The sequence below is a fragment of the Pteropus medius genome, unplaced genomic scaffold (genome assembly GCF_902729225.1).
Source record: "Pteropus medius unplaced genomic scaffold, Ma_sr-lr_union100, whole genome shotgun sequence".
Classification (NCBI taxonomy): Eukaryota; Metazoa; Chordata; class Mammalia; order Chiroptera; family Pteropodidae; genus Pteropus; species Pteropus medius.
Window position 1 is genome coordinate 38624930 of NW_024355205.1, and position 20372 is coordinate 38645301.

The 20372-nt window shown below is 61.5% G+C and overlaps 2 protein-coding genes across 5 annotated transcripts; both read right to left on the reverse strand.

Moving 5' to 3' along the window:
• Nucleotides 1-5297: 5297 nt before the first annotated feature.
• Nucleotides 5298-7613, reverse strand: LOC120598771 (cystatin-B-like). Of its 4 annotated transcripts, none has more exons than XM_039857814.1 (4): nt 7537-7613; nt 7325-7468; nt 5960-6061; nt 5298-5663 (listed from the first exon to the last, which is right to left on the reverse strand). In XM_039857814.1, exons 2-4 carry the CDS (start codon nt 7403-7405, stop codon nt 5535-5537), a joined length of 312 nt encoding a protein of 103 aa, XP_039713748.1. In that variant the 5' UTR covers nt 7406-7468; nt 7537-7613; the 3' UTR covers nt 5298-5534. The 4 variants fall into 4 exon arrangements, with proteins under 4 accessions (XP_039713748.1, XP_039713750.1, XP_039713751.1 ...); XM_039857816.1 differs by having other exon boundaries at nt 7325-7460; nt 7546-7605; XM_039857817.1 differs by having other exon boundaries at nt 7325-7430; nt 7516-7593.
• Nucleotides 7614-14943: 7330 nt separating this feature from the next.
• CSTB (cystatin B) lies at nt 14944-18779 on the reverse strand. Its single transcript, XM_039857813.1, has 3 exons — nt 18581-18779; nt 15607-15708; nt 14944-15310 (listed from the first exon to the last, which is right to left on the reverse strand). The coding sequence occupies exons 1-3, from the start codon at nt 18659-18661 to the stop codon at nt 15182-15184; spliced, it is 312 nt and encodes a 103-aa protein (XP_039713747.1). The 5' UTR covers nt 18662-18779; the 3' UTR covers nt 14944-15181.
• Between the last annotated feature and the right edge of the window lie 1593 nt (nt 18780-20372).

The window sequence follows — 20372 nt, forward strand, 5'->3', positions numbered from 1 at the left end:
TGGCTCAGTCGCGTGGCACGTCCCTCTGCGTGTGTCCGCCACGTCGTGGTCGCTTGCGCGTCCACCCATCGGTGGGCATTTCCGTTCGTGCGTCACGTCGCTGTGCACGTTTCCTTCGCGTGTGCCGTGGGCGTCCTCGGTCGTCTCGGCACGCGTCGACTTGCCGGATCAGGGACAGGGCCGTGTTCGTCGTGGGACCGTTTTCCAAACCGGCCGCGTCACGTTGCGTCCCCGCCCGTGAACCTTGGAAGCTCCGGTTTCTCCGCGTCGTCAGCAACACCCGTCGTCATTCATCTTTATTCTCGCCGTTCCGGTGGGCGTGAAATGGGATCGCATTGCCCGAAATCACTGCTAAGTTCGAGGCCAGAGAGCCTGGCTTCCTGGGCGAGCAGGTGTCCTAGAGCAGGGCCGGCAGCTCCTTGCACGGGACAGGTAACGACTGCGGCTGCGCAGCTTCTGTGCCCTTGAAGCACGAGGCCTCCAGAGACAGTGTGTGAAGGAACAGGCGTTGCAATAAGACAGAAGCCTTTTCCATGGACACTGAAAATGGAATGTCGTGTAATTTTCACAAGTCACAAAGTATCGCTTTGCTTTTTTCCACGACCATGTGAAAACGTGACACCTGCTGTCAGCTCGCAGGCCGCGCGCCAGCAGGGGGCAGCCATTTCAGCCTCCGGGCCCGTTTGCTGACCCTGTTCCAAACCAGTGTTTCTCACATCTGTGGGTGTCTAAGAATCTCCTGGGGCTTTGTTAAAACTGAATGCTTCCCCACCCCGAGATCCTGACTCAGCAGGTCCGAGAATTGCTTGTCGGACCAACCCAAGGTGGTGCCCGTGTGCCAGTCTAAGAGGCTCGTCTGTGTAGAGGGAGGATCTGCATTAATCACAAAGGACGGGTGGGTCGGGGCAGGGTGGCTCTGGGCGCTGGCAGGGCTTGGAACAGTTTCGGGTTGGGATCATACCTGCGTTCCCAGGGCGGACCCGCCTGATTCTGCTTCTTGTAATCTCCTCAAAAGATGTGGTAGGAGACCTTAACGCGGCCTCCTCGGGAAGCTCGGGGCTGATCTCCTCTAGCCCTGCGTGCTAGAGGGTCAGTCGCCGGCCGGCTAATACACGCTCGTAATTCATTTCGATTGGCTCCGTGGGTCTTAGAATCGTTTGTGCCATGACACACACTGAGGAAAGGAGCACTTGGTGTTGGAGCTGCAGGCCGCTCTGGGGAGCAGGCGGGTGCGCCCGGGGTTACGGGGTTCCTGGCACACTCCCGACCCTGCTTGAAGCAGGCCTACCCCTCAGGTGGCATGCACAGAACAGGAGGCGAGAATATTCTGGCTGCTGGACCGCCACTGTCTTTCCTGCCCTGGAGAGCCACCCGCTTGGGACGTCGGGGTCCACCCTGTGATTCAGACGTCCTGGGACCATATGACAGGGCTGTTTTCGATGCCAGAATACTCAATAGTCCCTGTCTTCCTTCTCTGCCACCCACCCGGTCTCTCCGGCCTCCCCAGGGGACAGGGTCCTGCTCAGGAGCACCACCTCCACCCACAGCCAGTGGCCTCCTGTGCCAGAAGGAGGGCAGGGGAGTTCGGGACTTGGCAGAGTGGATTATGTGCAGATGGGGACACTGGGGGTGAGGTCTTGGCTTTCTGAGTCTGGGCAGGAACCACGTGGCCCCAGAGTCAGTTCCGCCGGTCAGCAGGCCCCGCGGCCAAGTCCACCTGTTTTCAATCCAGGCCACTGTCCTCAGCCCTGCTGCAGGGGCTTCCCCTCCGCGTGCCCACGTGGCCCTTTGCATTACGACTCCCTGGGGAGCCACTCCACTGTCCCTAGAGGAAGCGTGTCAGACGTGTGTGCCAAGCGGGCCCTCACCTCGCGTTTCTGGGGAGGCCGGGTCCACTGCCCCAAGCTAAGGGGCCTTGAGCTGAGGCCCACGTGGCGTGGATGGACATCGTTCCCCCGGAGACCCTCGTACCATCTGCAGTTCTGCCCACAGCATGGGGCAGCGATGGAGGGCCGGCACCCCCGTGGCATCGGAGCTGCGTGCGCACTTGGTGTGCACATGGGTGTGGTTCCCCCTCCGGTCTCTGACTTGACCCTCCTGTCCCGTTAGAGGGACCCTGTGGTGACATCCAGGATCCTGTGCCCATCTCAAGACCCTTAAGCACATCTGCAGAGTCCCCTTTGCCCTCCGAGGTCACAATCACAGGCGCCAGGCGCTGGGACGCGGACATTCGGGGTGGGGGGCATTATTCAGCCCATCGCATCATGTGATGGGGCAGGGTGGGGCCGGGCGAGTCCTGGCCAGGTCGCCACTCTCTTTCAGAGGCTGAGCCAATGTCCGGCAGAGGTGTAACACACGGCACCCCTGGCGGAAGACCCCAGCACAGTTTTTCCAGGCTGGGTTCTTATAAAAGACGGGGGCCCGGGCTGTGAGTAGCGGGGGCTTGGAGGTGACAGTGCCATCTCAGGGGTCTGGGATGAGGACAGAGGAGGGAGAGTGGCAGGGAGGGGAGACAAGGGCTCGGCAGTGCGTGACCGAGCCGGCTGTCCAGGAGACGTGCTGGGCCGCAGGGGCAGCTTGGGAAGACCGCGGGGTCCAGCTCCTCTAGCCTTCAAAGTGCACCCCAATACTGGGCACTGGGCCTTTAGGGTGTGCGCCTGGCCTCAGGGCAGCCGTGGGTCCCACCAGGGTTGGGCGGCGGTGCTAATCCGGGGCCAGTCCAGACCCGACAGGCTCGGTGCAAATCCGGGGACAGTCCAGACCCGACAGGCTCGGGAAGCCCAGACTCGCTACGGAGCTGAGCTGGGAACGTGCGCCTACGGGGGGAGCCCCGAAGGAGACGAGATGCCATCCTCCTCCATCTGGACACTTGCCGGTCACCTGCCAGGCGCCAGGTGCTGCGGACACTGTGCTTCCGGTCAAGTGGGGGAGGCCGGCGACCAAAACATCCCCCGGCCGTGCAGGGCCACGGGCCAGTGTGCACAGGCTGGAAGGGCTGTGCACGCGTGGTCTGCAGATGTCACCCAGGTCTCGCACGGGGAGGCGCCGCTGTGCGTTTCACAAGCAAGGACGCGAGGCCGTGTCCCCACAGCTGGCCCCAGGGTGCTAAGTGAGCTTCCGGCCCTTTGCCCCCGGACAGGACACAGAAGGGGGCTCGGCGGGGCTTTCTGAGCATTTCTCCGGGTGGAAACGTTCGGTGGACGTTTCGGTCTTTTTGTGAATCGTCTGCTGTGGTCTTTGCCCATTTCACGTGCGACTTTCCCTCCCTTCCTCCCCACGTTCGCGACGTTCACGCATGCGAGCTCTGCACCCTTCACGTGTGACGAGTTGCAAGTGTCTTCTCCACCTGTGGCACCTGACTTCAGACTCGGCTCTGGTGTTCTCCACGCGGTTCTGTGTTCCTATTGCTACGGTTTAATTCATCCCTTTTACTGCAACTGGACTTGGAGTGAGAGGCAACGCGCCTTTTAGCACACTCGGCCGTAGAGGCCTTCACCCATTCCTCTGGAATTCTAGCATTTTCTTCTGGACCTCGTAGCTGGAGCCGGGTCCTGGTATTTGCGAGGACAGAGCCCGTGAATTAAGGCTGCTTCCAGGTAGCAGTCAGGGCCCCCGGGTTCTCCGCCAGAGGTGGGACGATGACCCCACCTACCCCATCCCGTCCGATGCACCCCTGACCTCCCTCAGGACAGAGCGCTGGCATGGCTCAGCCTTGGGCTCTGGGAGAAGGGAAGTCTGGAGAATTCTGGGAGGGGGGGCAGCTCGGAAAGGGGCCCTGCTGTGGGGTTTGAGAGCTTGGGAATTAGGGCCTGTGACTCAGGGGTGGGGCGGGGCCCTGTGTCACCGTCTTCTCGGTGCTGTTACTGTGACAGGCGGCTGGAGAAGCACTGAGTCAAGGGGCGGTTTGCAAGACCCTGGAAAGGGACAGTGCAGTCAGCACCCGGGCGCAGGGGACACGGAGGGAGGGGAGCCACCGCCGCAAAGGGCTAACTGGGGGGTCAGTCACCGGGACCCAGAAAGGGAACACTGGTCAGAGCGGGCAATGACCAGAGCCCCCGAGGTGGCCCGGCAGCGAGCAGCGGGAGGACAGAGGGCGCGGGCGTCCCCACCCGTCCGCATCCGGGGCAGGAGGAGGCGCTCAGGCCCAGCGCCCGTGTCACACCCTCCGCCAAGGTGCCCCCAACCTGGCTCTGGTTGCTGTCCCCCCCTGTGCCGAGTTTGTACTGAGGTGAATTCACAGGACAGAAACAGATCATCTTGAAGGGCACGGCTCGGTGGCATTTCGTGCAGTCACGATGTCCCGTGATTGCCACCTCTGGCTTCTGAGCTCTCTCATCGCCCCAGGATGCCGGCTCACACCGTTCGGCAGCCACTAGCAGTGACATTGCCTCCCTGGGGCTTCCGGCCTGTGAGTCCCCCAAAACGCACCCCTCACCCCGCCACTAGGAGTTCCCAGGTGGGACATGTATCAGCGTCCTGGTCAGTGCGATGTCGCCGGCCGTCTACGAGCCTGTCAGAGTCCTGTTCTCCCTGCACAAGGAGCTGGGCCACCCAGCGCCTCGTCTGCTCCCTGCCGTGTCCCCGGGTGCACGTGCTCCGGGCGAAGGGCCGTACTCCGCCGAGGCCATGTGGGGCCCGATGATGTCGCATCGACGCCCACCCCCGGGAGCACGTGGCCCATCGACCGCGAGCCACAGAGAGAGGGCGCCAGTGGTCACCCTGCCAGCGTCCGGGGCAGCGTTCTCAATGCTGTTCCACACGGACAGGGCACAGCGACTGCTGGACGGTCGTGGACGGGCGGGAGCCCTTGCCGAGGCCGAGCGCCTCGTTAACAGACGTGCTCCGGCCACACGCTGGTGTCGCACGCCTGCTGCTCAGCGCCCGTGGCTGATGCTCTCAGGCCAGCCGCGTGGCACGTGGGCATGCACCCCTGTGACCGCAGTGTCACCGTGCGCACTCTACGGCCGCTCAGAAGCCTGCGCCTGAGCCACCCGGAGCTAATGGTGCACAGCTGGGGTACTCGAACCCTTTCGATAACGGGGGTGGGGGGCTGAGACCTGGAGACAAGGTGCAAAGTCAAGGCCACGGTGTGCAGGCCTGCAGCTGCAACAGACTCACGGAATCCTGGGTTGACCACCCAGTTATTGTGACCTTGGGTGACCCACGCCCCGGGGACAAGGGTATCAGGCCAGCTTGGGCCAGTGCCTGGTGGTGAAAGACCTTTATAAACACGTCTGGAAGCTTCTCCATTGTGATTACGGTTTCAGGTGAAGAAAAAAAATCCAAAACCATGAAGAAAATTTGCAGAGACTTAAAAACACATGTATTGAGAGAGCATGAGCCTCTTTGAGAATAATTTGGTTAAGATCATTGATTGGGACGGAAACCAACACTGGGAAAGTCGGACAGAGACGCAGGGAAGTGTGTGGCGTCCCTCCCCCCCAGTGGCACAGCGTAGAGGTGACATTTATGACCCCGACGTGATCGCAGAGGACAGAACCGCAGGGACGAGAGGCTCAGTTCAATATCGGGAACTAGAAATAGTCCAGCTCGTCACACCTGCTCTTGCCCGTCTGATAGTCGTGCAAGGCCACGGGCCGGTTTTCCTGCGGGAGACTCTCAAACACTCGGATGTGTATGAAGTCATTGTCGCCAACTTGCACCTGCAAAGACAGAGTCGAGTGAGGGGGCCGCGTGGCCCCTGACCCAAGCCCCCCGCCCGCCGGGGCTGTGTGAGGAAGGCCCAGGACCCGGGGAGCCACGTCTCCGCCGAGCACCGGCATCGGGCTGGCGACGTTCCCATCCCCCTCCTTCCAGCACGGTTCCCCGGCCTGCATCCTCGGCACCCCTCGTTCACGCCACTGCAGTCCTCGGTTGCCCTCAAAGCTCGGGCCTGACCTCCACGCAGGCTGGCGCGTGCACACACACATGTGCTACGGGGGCTGCCACAGGACCCCACCTTGATGAAGTAGTTAGTCCCCCCGACCATCTGGCTCTTGAACTCCACAGCCTTAAAAATGGGGTACTTCTTCTTTGTCTTCTGCTCCAGCTGACACTTCACCTGGAAGAGGGGACAGAAGGGACCAATGCGGTGGCTTCCTTCCTGTAGCGGTAACTGACCCAGGAGCTTCTGAGCTCATACTAAATGCGATGAACTCCACTCCATTCACTGCCACGTCCTTCTGGCCAGGGCCCCGTCTCTGACCTCCGTTCCCCTGACCCGCAGCAGCCCGGAGTAATGGAGAGCAAGCAGCAAGTACAAAGAGGCGCCAGATGGTAACCCGCCCCCATCCGCCTAGAGCCACCGGCAAATGGACTGGCCTCAATTACTGCCTCCTAGAAGCAATGACAACTCCCTGTCGCATGTCACTTTCAAGTGATCAACGCCAAAGTCAGGAAGGAGCGCGGACACAGCAAGTCTTCTCTCCTGAATGAGCTCGGGCACCTTCAAAGTGCCCGTGACCAGTGAGGCATTTCTTGGGCCTGCAAGACCAGGGGCAGCGAGAAAAGCTGGGCTCCGTGGGCAGCGGCAGGAGGCGGCAGGAGCCACCGGCCAGGCTGGCGCACCACCAGCCCCTGCAAATTCCTCATTTCCATCTCATGGGACAGACTCACCACCCTTCCCTGTGGTTAGATGGTCACATCCCCTCCAGCAGGGACAGGGGGCTGGCCACATGCCATCATGTCCGGGGAGATTCAGCAGGGAGGGTCACAGGACAAGAGGTTTGTCTGACTTTCCCTCTGTGCGTGAGAACGGAGCCTCCCTGTGGCCTCAACAGTCTTGCCCGTCGAGAGTCGCCTTTGCTGACAGATGATGACAGGTTTGGCAGGCCCGACCATCCCACCTCGCCCGGAGCCTTCTGCGCAGGTGCGCTAGTGATGCCCTCTTTGCGGACCAGGAAACGGAGGAGTCAACCGCTGCCCTAGGTCAACCGGGTCTGGACTAAGCTCCGCCGCTGCATCCCCGCCTGGTTTCCGAGGTTTTTGTTTGATTGTTTGAAAACGTCTTATTTGGAGAGAATTTCAAACTGACACAGCGGGCCAGGATCAGAGTCTAGGTTTAGGACCGCGGCGTGCCCGCCCCAGGTTCACCGTGAGCCCCGCCTGCTCTCTTCCCGGCCTCCCCGATCTTCCCCCGGCCCTGCCCCTCCGAGCGCTGCGCGGTCCCCAGGAGCGGAGGCCCCGGGCCCTGACAGCCCGAGGGCCGCGTCCAGAGCCCAGCGCCCCACGCGCACTTCGGCTCGATCCCTGCGTCCCGGCGGTCGCTGTCCCTTGCGCACAGAGCGGGACCCGAACCCCGACTCGAGGACCACGAAACCCCTACCTGGTCGGCGATGGCCTGGATCTCGGGCGTGGCGGGCTGGGTGGCGGAGGTCCCGCCTAACATCCCCCCGATATCGCTCATGGCTCAGCGGCGGGCACGGAGGAGCAGGGCGCACGGAGCAGCGGGGCGCACGGAGTTGCGGGGTGCACGGAGTTGCGGGGCGCACGGAGGAGCGGGACGCACGGAGCAGCGGGGCGCACGGAGGAGCGGGGCGCACGGAGGAGCGGCGGGCTGCTGGTGTCCCTGCTGGAGAACCCTCGGTCTTAACAACTCCAGGCCACGTGACGCCGGGGGACGCTCGCAGGGGGCGGTCCGAGGGCCGGGCGCACTCGGACCCGGGGGCGGGAGCCGGGTCGGGTGGGGCGGGGTGGTGTCCGGAGAGGCTGGGCCGGGGGGGCCGGGTGTCAACTTACTGCGCAACCTTTGACCCCCGCGGGGGGCGCCTTCTGGGGCGGGAGGGCTGTGCGCCTAGTGCCTGTCCCCACCCACCGGGTCGGGCTTCCTGCCGGGGGCGTCACGAGACCAGGAGGTGGAGGGTCCGACAGTGCCCTGGAGGGTGGGGGTTTCTTTGGCTCCTGGGGTGGTGGAGGCGAAGCGGGTGAGCAGGAGTCTGAGCCCCTGGCGCTGTGGGTGGGCTAAAGGGGAGCAGAATCTTGCCAGCCTGAAATGTGCCACTTTGGCGTACGGATTATTTTGAGAGACCCAACCAACTGCTGGAAAACTTTCAACTCCCCCTCAATTGCCTAAAAGCATTTAGATAGGGGGACTGGTCCCGAAAGAGAGCAAATACCAGACATACTTTATCTGGAAAACTCACCTGCACGCCAGGGCGGACGTCTGATCCTGAAATGCCCAGTCTTCCCATCTTCCCGTGATTTGCCCTCCTCCCCGAGGGAGCCGCAGACCCCGTTCCTGGTCCTCATGTCTGGGTGGCTACAGACCTCAAGTACCTGGCTGCCGCTGGGTCTCTTATTTTTATGGGGCTCTGTGAGTATGAAATTAAATTTTTTTTTTCCTGTTAATCTGTCCCATGCCAATTTAATCGTTAGGTCAGCCAAAGAAGCTAGAAGGGAAGAAGGGAAATTTTTTCCTCCCCGCCAGGCCTTGGAGGGGACAGTGGAAGGAGGCCCTGCATGGGCAGGTCTTGTAGGGGAGAGTCATGTTGGGTCTATGGGGGCTGGGGGTGGGTCCTGCAGGAGGAGATAGGGGTCTGCTGTGGTGCTGGGATGGGTGTGGTCCTTCAGGTTAAATTGGGGATCAGAGCTTGGGGCAGGGCTAGTGTGGACTTGCAGAGGCGATCGGGGGTCACCTGCGTGGGCATGGGTGGAGCTGGGCTTGGATCCTGGAGGAGCCCTGTGGTGGCTCTGGCTCTGTGCAGGGAATCATACAGGGTGCGCGGGATCTGGAGGCAGGCGGGAAGCTGGACTTGAGAGTTGCCGAGAGCAGAGGGCAGAGAAACCGGTGCCCAGCAGGCACCGGGAGGAGCTGGGGGACAGGGGCAGGGGGCTGTCAGGGTATCTTGGGGTCCAGGATCAGGCCCTGCCTGGCCTCGCTCCACAGTACATTTCATGACCTCATTTGCAAGGCCCGACCCAGCATGCCCTTGTGCCAGCTGCTTTGGGTGTCACCAGCATGTGACCTGGTTGGCGTGGGTGGACACAGGAGGTATGAAGGAGCCCAGTGATGAGGTGACTCCCAGGGCCTCATGTTCGGGTGGGGCTGGTGCTCCAGTTATAACCCCTTCCCCGCCCCCCCCAGGGCTGCACGTCAGTGGGTGCTGGGCCTCTCCCACCCTTCAGGCAGGGATCCCACCTGTGGGTGACTGTGCACCCTGAGCTGGGCCCACAGGGTCCGGTCTGTGCAGCCCAATCAGAGGGCCTCCAGGGGAAGCCCTCCCCAAGGCCAGCCGTGACTCAGGTGCCAGCTCCTGGCCGAGAGTAGCCAGCCACTGCCCTGATACGTGCTCCAGAGCCGGGGGACCCCTTCCTCCCATCGCTCTGCCCCTCACCCCTGCCCTCACCTGGCCGCTCAGAGGTGAGGCTGGCCTGACTGGAAACCAGCCCCTGTGGCACGTGGCACTGGCGCCTGCGGAGCCATGGGAGTGGGTGGTTAGGACGTGACACCCGGCCACCGCCACTGACACCGCTTATGAGGTGTCAGCTACCCGGGGAGCAGAGCCACGTTGCCCGCTGTGCGTGTAGCTCGCCCACGGCGACCTATCTGTTACGTCCGGGCTTTGGGCGTGAAACAAAAGTGCTTGACATGATTCAGCTTTTCTTAAAAAAGAAGGAGGCGTTTGTGTCTTCCCCCCTCCCCTTCATCGGGCAGCTCTCTCGGCCGCCTGCAGCAGGAAGGGCCTGCTGCACGAGCCCTGCGTGACTCGGGGAGCACGGCCGTCCCGACTCGTGGGTGTCCTTGTCCAGCGGCGGGCCGCTCAGGCCGTCCGGCGAAGGCCTCCCTGGTTTGTCATTTCCACCATGTGGTCCTACTGTGTGCTGGCCTCGATGGTTCGCCCACGGTGCGATACCCCACTGAACCAGCAGCCGCATGGGGCCCGCCCCGGGTCACCTGAGCAGCGCCAGTTACCGAGGTGACTTCTGACCACTTGGGCCCACGCCTCACGCACTCGGCCCTGCTACCCGTAGCCCGCCCGCCCCTCTGGTCAGAAATCGGCCCTTAAAAACAAAAAGCCATGTTTATGAAGACACGTACATACTATAGAATTAATTCACCAGTTTTGTGTACAGCTCGGTGGCCTCTGGTGCATCACAGAGCTGTGCGACCCTCACCACTGTGATCTCCAGCCCACTGTCATTGCCCCACGGACAGGAAACCAGGCCGAGTCCATGTCCCCGCCCCCGTGAGCGGCCCCCCCACTGCCCACCCACAGCCGCCGGCATCCAGCAGTCCACTCTCCATCCATGCATCTGCCCGTCGTGGGCGTCTCCTAAAAACGGCATCGCGAGACATGTGGCCTCCGGTGACCGGTTTCTTGCAGCGAGCCTGGTATCGCTACGGTTCGCCCGCGCTGGAACACGCATCAGAGTTTCCTTCCCTTTCATGGCTCAGTCGCGTGGCACGTCCCTCTGCGTGTGTCCGCCACGTCGTGGTCGCTTGCGCGTCCACCCATCGGTGGGCATTTCCGTTTGTGCGTCACGTCGCTGTGCACGTTTCCTTCGCGTGTGCCGTGGGCGTCCTCGGTCGTCTCGGCACGCGTCGACTTGCCGGATCAGGGACAGGGCCGTGTTCGTCGTGGGACCGTTTTCCAAACCGGGCCGCGTCACGTTGCGTCCCCGCCCGTGAACCTTGGAGGCTCCCGTTTCTCCGCGTCGTCAGCAACACCCGTCGTCATTCATCTTTATTCTCGCCGTTCCGGTGGGCGTGAAATGGGATCGCATTGCCCGAAATCACTGCTAAGATGGAGGCCAGAGAGCCTGGCTTCCTGGGCGAGCAGGTGTCCTAGAGCAGGGCCGGCAGCTCCTTGCACGGGACAGGTAATGACTGCGGCTGCGCAGCTTCTGTGCCCTTGAAGCGCGAGGCCTCCAGAGACAGTGTGTGAAGGAACAGGCGTTGCAATAAGACAGAAGCCTTTTTCATAGACACTGAAAATGGAATGTCGTGTAATTTTCACAAGTCACAAAGTATCGCTTTGCTTTTTGCCCCAACCACGTAAAAACGTGACACCTGCTGTCAGCTCGCAGGCCGCGCGCCAGCAGGGGGCAGCCACTTCAGCCTCCGGGCCCGTTTGCTGACCCTGTTCCAAACCAGTGTTTCTCACATCTGTGGGTGTCTAAGAATCTCCTGGGGCTTTGTTAAAACTGAATGCTTCCCCACCCCGAGATCCTGACTCAGCAGGTCCCAGAATTGCTTGTCGGACCAACCCAAGGTGGTGCCCGTGTGCCAGTCTAAGAGGCTCGTCTGTGTAGAGGGAGGATCTGCATTAATCACAAAGGACGGGTGGGTCGGGGCAGGGTGGCTCTGGGCGCTGGCAGGGCTTGGAACAGTTTCGAGTTGGGATCATACCTGCGTTTCCAGGGCGGACCCCCAGTGTTTGAGGGTCGGTGAGTCACTGGGAGGAGGACCCCAGGCCTCAGCATGTCGTGTGCTCGCGACTGTGGTTCACTGCGGGGAAAGGCCACAGTGCCAGGTCAGCACAGGGAAAAGGGGCGTGGGGAGGCGTCGGGGGCACCAGGCGGTCACCGGAGCCCGTGTCCTGGAATCGCACAGGACACAAGCCCCAGCAAGGAGCTGTGACAATGCTTATGAGGTGTCAGCTACCAGTAGCTCGTTGAGACTCAGCACTCAGGGGTTTCGTCAGGGCCGGTCACGTGGCACCGCTGCCCTCACGAGTAAGCGGCGGCCGCTTGGCGTGTTGAGCTCGCGGCCTACGCCGTGCGTGACGCCCGGCTCTGAGGGGAAGGTGACCTCCCCGCCGCCGGCATCCACGTGTACATGTGGAAATTCTCCAGTGTCACGGAGGGGGTATCTCCAGGCGCCAGCCCCAGGAGAAGCGCGACATTCCATGGTGACGAAGAGAAAACTGTCTGCGAGGCCCTGTTTGATCCCAGAGCTCCCCGGATACCTTTATCTTTGTACAAAACGTTACCGCCTGATTCTGCTTCTTGTAATCTGCTCCTCAAAAGATGTGGTAGGAGACCTTAACGCGGCCTCCTCGGGAAGCTCGGGGCTGATCTTCTCTAGCCCTGCGTGCTAGAGGGTCAGTCGCCGGCCGGCTAATACATGCTCGTAATTCATTTCGATTGGCTCCGTGGGTCTTAGAATCGTTTGTGCCATGACACACACTGAGGAAAGGAGCACTTGGTGTTGGAGCTGCAGGCCGCTCTGGGGAGGAGGCGGGTGTGCGCGGTGTTACGGGGTTCCTGGCACACTCCCGACCCTGCTTGAAGCAGACCTACCCCTCAGGTGGCATGCACAGAACAGGAGGCGAGAATATTCTGGCCGCTGGACCGCTACTGTCTTTCCTGCCCTGGAGAGCCACCCGCTTGGGACCTCAGGGTCCACCCCTGTGACTCAGACGTCCTGGGACCGTATGACTGGGCTGTTTTCGATGCCAGAATACTCAATAGTCCCTGTCTTCCTTCTCTGCCACCCGCCCGGTCTCTCCGGCCTCCCCAGGGGACAGGGGCCTGCTCAGGAGCACCACATTCACCCACAGCCAGTGGCCTCCTGGGCCAGAAGGTCGGCAGGGGAGTTCGGGACTGGGCAGAGTGGATTATGTGCAGATGGGGACACTGGGGGTGAGGTCTTGGCTTTCTGAGTCTGGGCGGGAACAACGTGGCCCCCAGAGTCAGTTCCGCTGGTCAGCAGGCCCAGCAGGCAAAGTCCACCTGTTTCCAATCCACGCCACTGTCCGCAGCCAGGCTGCAGGGGCTTCCCCTCCCCGTGCCCACGAGGCCCTTTGCATTACGACTCCCTGGGGAGCCACTCTGCTGTCCCTGGAGGAAGCATGTCCGATGTGTGTGCCAAGCGGGCCCTCACCTCGCGTTTCTGGGGAGGCCGGGTCCACTGCCCTAAGCTAAGGGGCCTTGAGCTGAGGCCCACGTGGCGTGGATGGACATCGTTCCCCCGGAGACCCTCCTACCGTCTGCAGTTCTGCCCACAGGCATGGGGCAGCGATGGAGGGCCGGAACCCCCGTGGCATCGGAGCTGCGTGCGCACTTGGTGTGCACGTGGGTGTGGTTCCCTCTCCGGTCTCCGACTTGACCCTCCTGTCCCGTTAGAGGGACCCTGTGGTGACATCCAGGATCCTGTGCCCATCTCAAGACCCTTAAGCACATCTGCAGAGTCCCCTTTGCCCTCCGAGGTCACAATCACAGGCGCCAGGCGCTGGGACGCGGACATTCGGGGTGGGGGGCATTAATCAGCCCACCGCATCATGTGATGGGGCAGGGTGGGGCCGGGCGAGTCCTGGCCAGGTCGCCACTCTCTTTCAGAGGCTGAGCCAATGTCCGGCAGAGGTGTAACACACGGCACCCCTGGCGGAAGACCCCAGCACAGTGTTTCCAGTCTGGGTTCTTATAAAAGAGGGGGGCCTGGGCTCGAGCAGCGGGGGCTTGGAGGTGACAGTGCCATCTCAGGGGTCCGGGATGAGGACGGAGGAGGGAGAGCGGCAGGGAGGGTAGACAAGTGCTCGGCAGTGCGTGACCGAGCCAGCTGTCCAGGAGACGTGCTGGGCCGCAGGGGCACCTTGGGAGGGCCGTGGGAACCAGCTCCTCTAGCCTTCTGGGCACTGGGCCTTTAGGGTGTGCGCCTGGCCTCAGGGCAGCCATGGGTCCCACCAGGGTTGGGCGGCGGTGCTAATCCGGGGCCAGTGCTAATCCAGGGCCAGTCCAGACCCGACAGGCTCGAGACGCCCAGACTCGCTATGGAGCTGAGCTGGGAACGTGCGCCTACGGGGGGAGCCCCGAAGGAGACGAGATGCCATCCTCCTCCATCTGGACACTTGCCGGTCACCTGCCAGGCGCCAGGTGCTGCGGACACTGTGCTTCCGGTCAAGTGGGGGAGGCCGGCGACCAAAACATCCCCCGGCCGTGCAGGGCCGCGGGCCAGTGTGCACAGGCTGGAAGGGCTGTGCACGCGTGGTCTGCAGAGGTCACCCAGGTCTCGCACGGGGAGGCACCGCTTGCATTTCACAAGCAAGGACGCGAGGCCGTGTCCCCACAGCTGGCCCCAGGGTGCTAAGCGAGCTTCCAGCCGTTTGCCCCAGACAGGACACAGAAGGGAGCTCGGCGGGGCTACCAAGCATTTCTCGGGGTGGAAACGTTCGGTGGACGTTTCGGTCTTTTTGTGAATCGTCTGCTGTGGTCTTTGCCCATTTCACGTGCGACTTTCCCTCCCTTCCTCCCCACGTCCGCGACGTGCACGCATGCGAGCTCTGCCCCTTCACGTGTGACGAGGTGCAAGTGCCACACGCCGCAGAGTCCACCTGGGGCCCGACGATGTCGCATTGAAGCCCACCCCCGGGATCACGTTGCCCATCGACTGCGAGCCACAGAGAGAGGGCGCCAGTGGTCACCCTGCCAGCGTTGGGGGCAGCGTTCTCAATGGCGGTCTACACGGAGGGGTCACAGCGACTGCTGGACAGTCGCAGACGGGCGGGAGCCCCTGCCGAGGCTGAGCGCCTCGTTAACATATGTGCTCTGGCCAACGCTGGTGTTGCACGCCTGCCGCTCAGCGCCTGTGGCTGATGCTCTCAGGCCAGCCGCGTGGCACGTGGGCATGCACACCTGTGACCGCAGTGTCACCGTGCGCACTCCACGGGCTCACAGAAGCCTGCGCCTGAGCCACCCGGAGCTAATGGCCCACAGCTGGGGTACTCAAACCCTTTCGTTCACGGGGGTGGGGGGCTGAGACCTAGAGGTGAGGTGCAAAGTCAAGGCCACGGTGTGCAGGCCTGCAGCTGCAACAGACTCACGGAATCCTGGGTTGACCACCCAGTTATTGTGACCTTGGGTGACCACCCCCCTGCCCCCATGGACGAGGGTGTCAGGCCACCTTGGGCCAGGGCGTGGTGGTGAAAGACCTTTATAAACACGTCTGGAAGCTTCTCCATTGCGATTACGGTTTCAGGTGAAGAAAAAATATCCAAAACCAAGAAGGAAATTTGCAGAGACTTAAAAACACATGTATTGAGAGAGCATGAGCCTCTTTGGGAATAATTTGGTTAAGATCATTGATTGGGACGGAAACCAACACTGGGAAAGTCGGACAGAGACGCAGGGGAGTGCGTGGCGTCCCTCCCCCCCAGTGGCACAGTGTAGAGGTGACATTTATGACCCCGACGTGATCGCAGAGGACAGAACCGCGTGGACGACAGACTCAGTTGAATATCGGGAACTAGAAATAGTCCAGCTCGTCATGCCTGCTCTTGTCCGTCTGATAGTCGTGCAAGGTCACGGGCCGGTTTTCATGCGGGAGACTCTCAAACACTCGGATGTGTATGAAGTCACTGTCATCAACTTGCACCTGCAAAGACAGAGTCGAGTGAGGGGGCCGCGCGGCCCCTGACCCAAGCCTCCCGCCCGCCGGGGCTGTGTGAGGAAGGCCCGGGACCCGGGGAGCCACGTCCCCGCCGAGCACTGGCATCGGGCTGGCAACGTTCCCATCCCCCTCCTTCCAGCACGGTTCCCCGGCCTGCATCCTCGGCACCCCTCGTTCACGCCACTGCAGTCCTCGGTTGCCCCCAAAGCTCGGGCCTGACCTCCACGCAGGCTGGCGCGTGCACACACACATGTGCTACGGGGGCTGCCACAGGACCCCACCTTGATGAAGTAGTTAGTCCCCGCGACCACCTGGCTCTTGAACTCCACAGCCTTAAAAATGGGGTACTTCTTCTTTGTCTTCTCCTCCAGCTGACACTTCACCTGGAAGAGGAGACAAAAGGGACCAATGCGGTTGCTTCCTTCCTGTAGCGGTAACTGACCCAGGAGCTTCTGAGCTCATACTAAATGTGATGAACTCCACTCCATTCACCACCCTTCACAGATTTTCCATGACGCGGCCGTTCTGCGTACGAAACCGTCTGCTGTAACGATGAGCCACGGCAGACAGTTCTTTAATTCTACCGACGTTTCCAAGATGTGGTTCAGTAAACCATGTGCCGGCACCTTTCCGGGTGTGGGAAGTTCTTTGTGTTCATCCCGATGACACGATTTACGAGTTTATACTGTTTTCTATTCTACTCAACACTCGAACAGCTCAAAGACTGTGTCTAACGTGTTAGTTATTCTTTTACAATTAAAAACAAAGCCATTGGAAAAATTTTAACTGAATTACGTTTTCGTTTTAGATCGAATCTCCCATCTTATACATGTGCCTTAATTCTCTCAGCTGTCCCCTGCCGGGCACGTGGCTGTTCCTAAGTCCTCCTGGATCGTATAGGGCCGCAGGCCACGTGCTCTGCAGCGAGGACGTGTTTTCCTGCCCTGTCAGAGGGTCCGGGGCCGGGGCTGCCGCGTCCCAGGCTGGGCTGATCTCATGTTTGGTGCCACGGCAACCGTGCTCTCGGTTGGAGCCTGCCCACCAGGGTCTTGGCCTTCTAGAAATTGGCCATCTTTACGGAGGAAGGAGAGAGCAGGTTTGTCTTTTATTTATTTTTTCTTTTAGGTGAGGCAGCCCTTGGTGGACCTCAGAGATTGCAAGGACCTTGTCAGCTTACAATCTCTCATTATTGTTTACTTCTTACGCCTACAGCACCTGGTCTTCCTAGGTGGTCTCCCATCCAAGGACTGAGCGGGCCAAACCCTGCTTAGCCTGCGAGATCAGACGGGACCTGCTTGTTCAGGGTGGCATGGCGGTAGACTACTTGTTTCTTAATTTAAACCTAATCAGGTTCCACGGCATCTGGCTGCTAACTGGTAGGCGCTTCAGTGACTCAACTAGTCCAGAGCGTGACAGGATTCTAGTTAAAGCAGCTACAGAAGCAGGCCAGCTCCTGGGAGCCCCGGGGCATTCCAAGTGAGTCACTGTGGCAAAGGGAACTAAACTAAAGCTGTGTGGCCTTCTGGCGCCTTCGGGGAGGGGCCATCCCTGGGGATAAGAAAGGAGAGGGACCTGGAGTCTGGGCAGTGGAGGACAGGATGGGGGGTCGGGCAGGGAGAAGCCAGGCCGCCGTGCACGCAGCTGGCATGGCTCCCGCCGCGGGCCTCCCTGTGTCTGTACAGTCCCCTGAGCGCCACTGTTGGTGGGGGGCGCCGTGTCAGTCTGCAGGGACCTGATCCTGCAGACAATGGGTTAGCCCGAGGGGGTGGCTGACGGATACCCACAAACCCACCCAGGGGCCTGGGGAGGAATCGCATCCCTGTCTGCCAGCGTCCAGAGCGCCCAGACATTTGCAAAACATGCTGGGGAAACCCAAATGCAGGGAGCAGGGCCAGGAAGGTGGCAGCCTCGCAGGCCGGGCCGGGCCACTGCCTGTGGATGACGAGCCAGGAGAAAGATGGGCTGGGCTGGCACCGAGGGGAACCCTGAAGGCCACCATCACTTAGGAAGCTGCCAGGGACCAGTCCTCGGGCGACCGGGGCGGGGAGAGGGAGGCCAAGGACAGGTCGGGTGGGCAGTCATCGGGGATGGGACTGAAGGCGCCACTGCCACGTCCTTCTGGCCAAGGCCCCGTCTCTGACCTCCATTCTCCTGACCCGCAGCAGCCCGGAGTAATGGAGAGCAAGCAGCAAGTACAAAGAGCAGCCAGACGATGACCCGCCCGCATCCGCCTAGAGCCACCGGCAAATGGACTGGCCTCAATTACTGCCTCCTAGAAGCAATGACAACTTCCCTGTCGCATGTCACTTTCAAGTGATCAACGCCAAAGTCAGGAAGGAGCCCGGACACAGCAAGTCTTCTCTCCTGAATGAGCTCGGGCACTTTCAAAGTGCCCGTGACCAGTGAGGCATTTCTTGGGCCTGCAAGACCAGGGGCAGCGAGAAAAGCTGGGCTCCGTGGGCAGCGGCAGGAGGCGGCAGGAGCCACCGCCCAGGCTGGCGCACCACCAGCCCCTGCAAATCCCTCATTTCGATTTCATGGGACAGACTCACCACCCTTCCCTGTGGTTAGATGGTCACGGCCCCTCGAGCAGGGACAGGGGACTGGCCACATGCCATCATGTTGGGGAGACGCAGCAGGGAGGGTCATGGGACAAGAGGTTTGTTTGACTTTCCCTCTGTGCGTGAGAACGGAGCCTCCCTGTGGCCTCAACAGTCTTGCCCGTCGAGAGTCGCCTTTGCTGACAGATGATGATAGGTTGGGCAGGCCCGACCATCCCACCTCGCCCGGAGCCTTCTGCGCAGGTGCTTGTGACGCCTTCTTTGCGGACCAGGAAACGGAGTCAATCGCTGCCCTAGGTCGACCGGGTCTGGACTAAGCTCCGCCGCTGCATCCAGGCCTGGTTTCCGAGGTTTTTGTTTGATTGTTTGAAAACGTCTTATTTGGAGAGAATTTCAAACTGACACAGCGGGCCAGGATCAGAGTCTAGGTTTAGGACCGCGGCGTGCCCGCCCCAGGTTCACCGTGAGCCCCGCCTGCTCTCTTCCCGGCCTCCCCGATCTTCCCCCGGCCCTGCCCCTCCGAGCGCTGCGCGGTCCCCAGGAGCGGAGGTCCCGGGCCCTGACAGCCCGAGGGCCGCGTCCGGAGCCCAGCGCCCCACGCGCACTTCGGCTCGATCCCTGCGTCCCGGCGGTCGCTGTCTCTTGCGGACAGGGCGGGACCCGAACCCGGACTCGAGGACTCCGAAACACTCACCTGGTCGGTGATGTCCTGGATGTTGGCCGTGGCGGGCTGGGTGGCGGAGGTCCCGCCGCACATCCTCCCGATACGGCTCATGGCTCAGCGGCGGGCACGGAGGAGCAGGGCGCAGGGAGGAGCGGCAGGAACGGAGGAGAAGCGGGTCGCTGGCGCGGCTGCTTGCGAACTCTCCGCCTTAGCAACTTCAGGCCACGTGACGCCGGCGGACGCACGCAGGGGGCGGTCCGAGGCCCGTGCGTGCGGCGAGGCGGGGCCTGGCTGGCCGGATGTCAACTTACTGCGCAACCTGGGACCCTCGCGGGGGGCGCCCTCAGGGGGGCGAGTGCTGTGCGCCTAGTGTTTGTCCCCACCCACTTGGTGTGGCATCCTCGCCGGGGCGTCACGAGCGGGGGAGGTGGAGGGTCAGGCGTGGGTCCTGGAGGGTGGGCGTTTCTTCGGCTCTGGGGTGGTGGGGGTGAAGTGGGTGAGGAGTCTGAGCCCCTGGCGGTGTGCGTGGGCTAAAGGGGAGCAGAATATTGCCACCCCAAAATGTGCCACTTTGGCGTACGGATTATTTTGAGAGACCCAACCAACTGCTGGAAAACTTTCAACTCCCCCTCAATTGCCTAAAAGCATTTAGATAGGGGGGCTGGTCCCGAAAGAGAGCAAATATCAGACATACTTTATCTGGAAAACTCACCTGCACGCCAGGGCGGACGTCTGATCCTGAAATGCCCAGTCTGCCCATGTTCCCGTGATTTGCCCTCCTCCCCGAGGGAGCCGCAGACCCCGTTCCTGGTCCTCATGTCTGGGTGGCTACAGACCTCAAGTACCTGGCTGCCGCTGGGTCTCTTATTTTTATGGGGCTCTGTGAGTATGAAATTAAATTTTTTTTTTCCTGTTAATCTGTCCCATGCCAATTTAATCGTTAGGTCAGCCAAAGAAGCTAGAAGGGAAGAAGGGAAATTTTTTCCTCCCCGCCAGGCCTTGGAGGGGACAGTGGAAGGAGGCCCTGCATGGGCAGGTCTTGTAGGGGAGAGTCATGTTGGGTCTATGGGGGCTGGGGGTGGGTCCTGCAGGAGGAGATAGGGGTCTGCTGTGGTGCTGGGATGGGTGTGGTCCTTCAGGTTAAATTGGGGATCAGAGCTTGGGGCAGGGCTAGTGTGGACTTGCAGAGGCGATCGGGGGTCACCTGCGTGGGCATGGGTGGAGCTGGGCTTGGATCCTGGAGGAGCCCTGTGGTGGCTCTGGCTCTGTGCAGGGAATCATACAGGGTGCGCGGGATCTGGAGGCAGGCGGGAAGCTGGACTTGAGAGTTGCCGAGAGCAGAGGGCAGAGAAACCGGTGCCCAGCAGGCACCGGGAGGAGCTGGGGGACAGGGGCAGGGGGCTGTCAGGGTATCTTGGGGTCCAGGATCAGGCCCTGCCTGGCCTCGCTCCACAGTACATTTCATGGCCTCATTTGCAAGGCCCGACCCAGCATGCCCTTGTGCCAGCTGCTTTGGGTGTCACCAGCATGTGACCCGGGGACACAGTGAATGGTTGGCGTGGGTGGACAGAAGAGGAACAAAGGAGCCCAGTGATGAGGTGACTCCCAGAGCCTCATGTGGGGGTGGGACTGGTGCTCCAGTTATAACCCCTTTCATGCCCCCACCAGGGCTGCACGTCAGTGGATGCTGGGCCTCTCCCATCACTGGATGCTGACTGCAGTAGCAGGCCCAGCTTCGCCTCCTGGGGGGCCCCGTCAGAGCCCGAGTGGGAGTGGCCTGTGAGCAGGTGTGTGTGTGGGGCAGCAAGCCTTTCCAGTACCT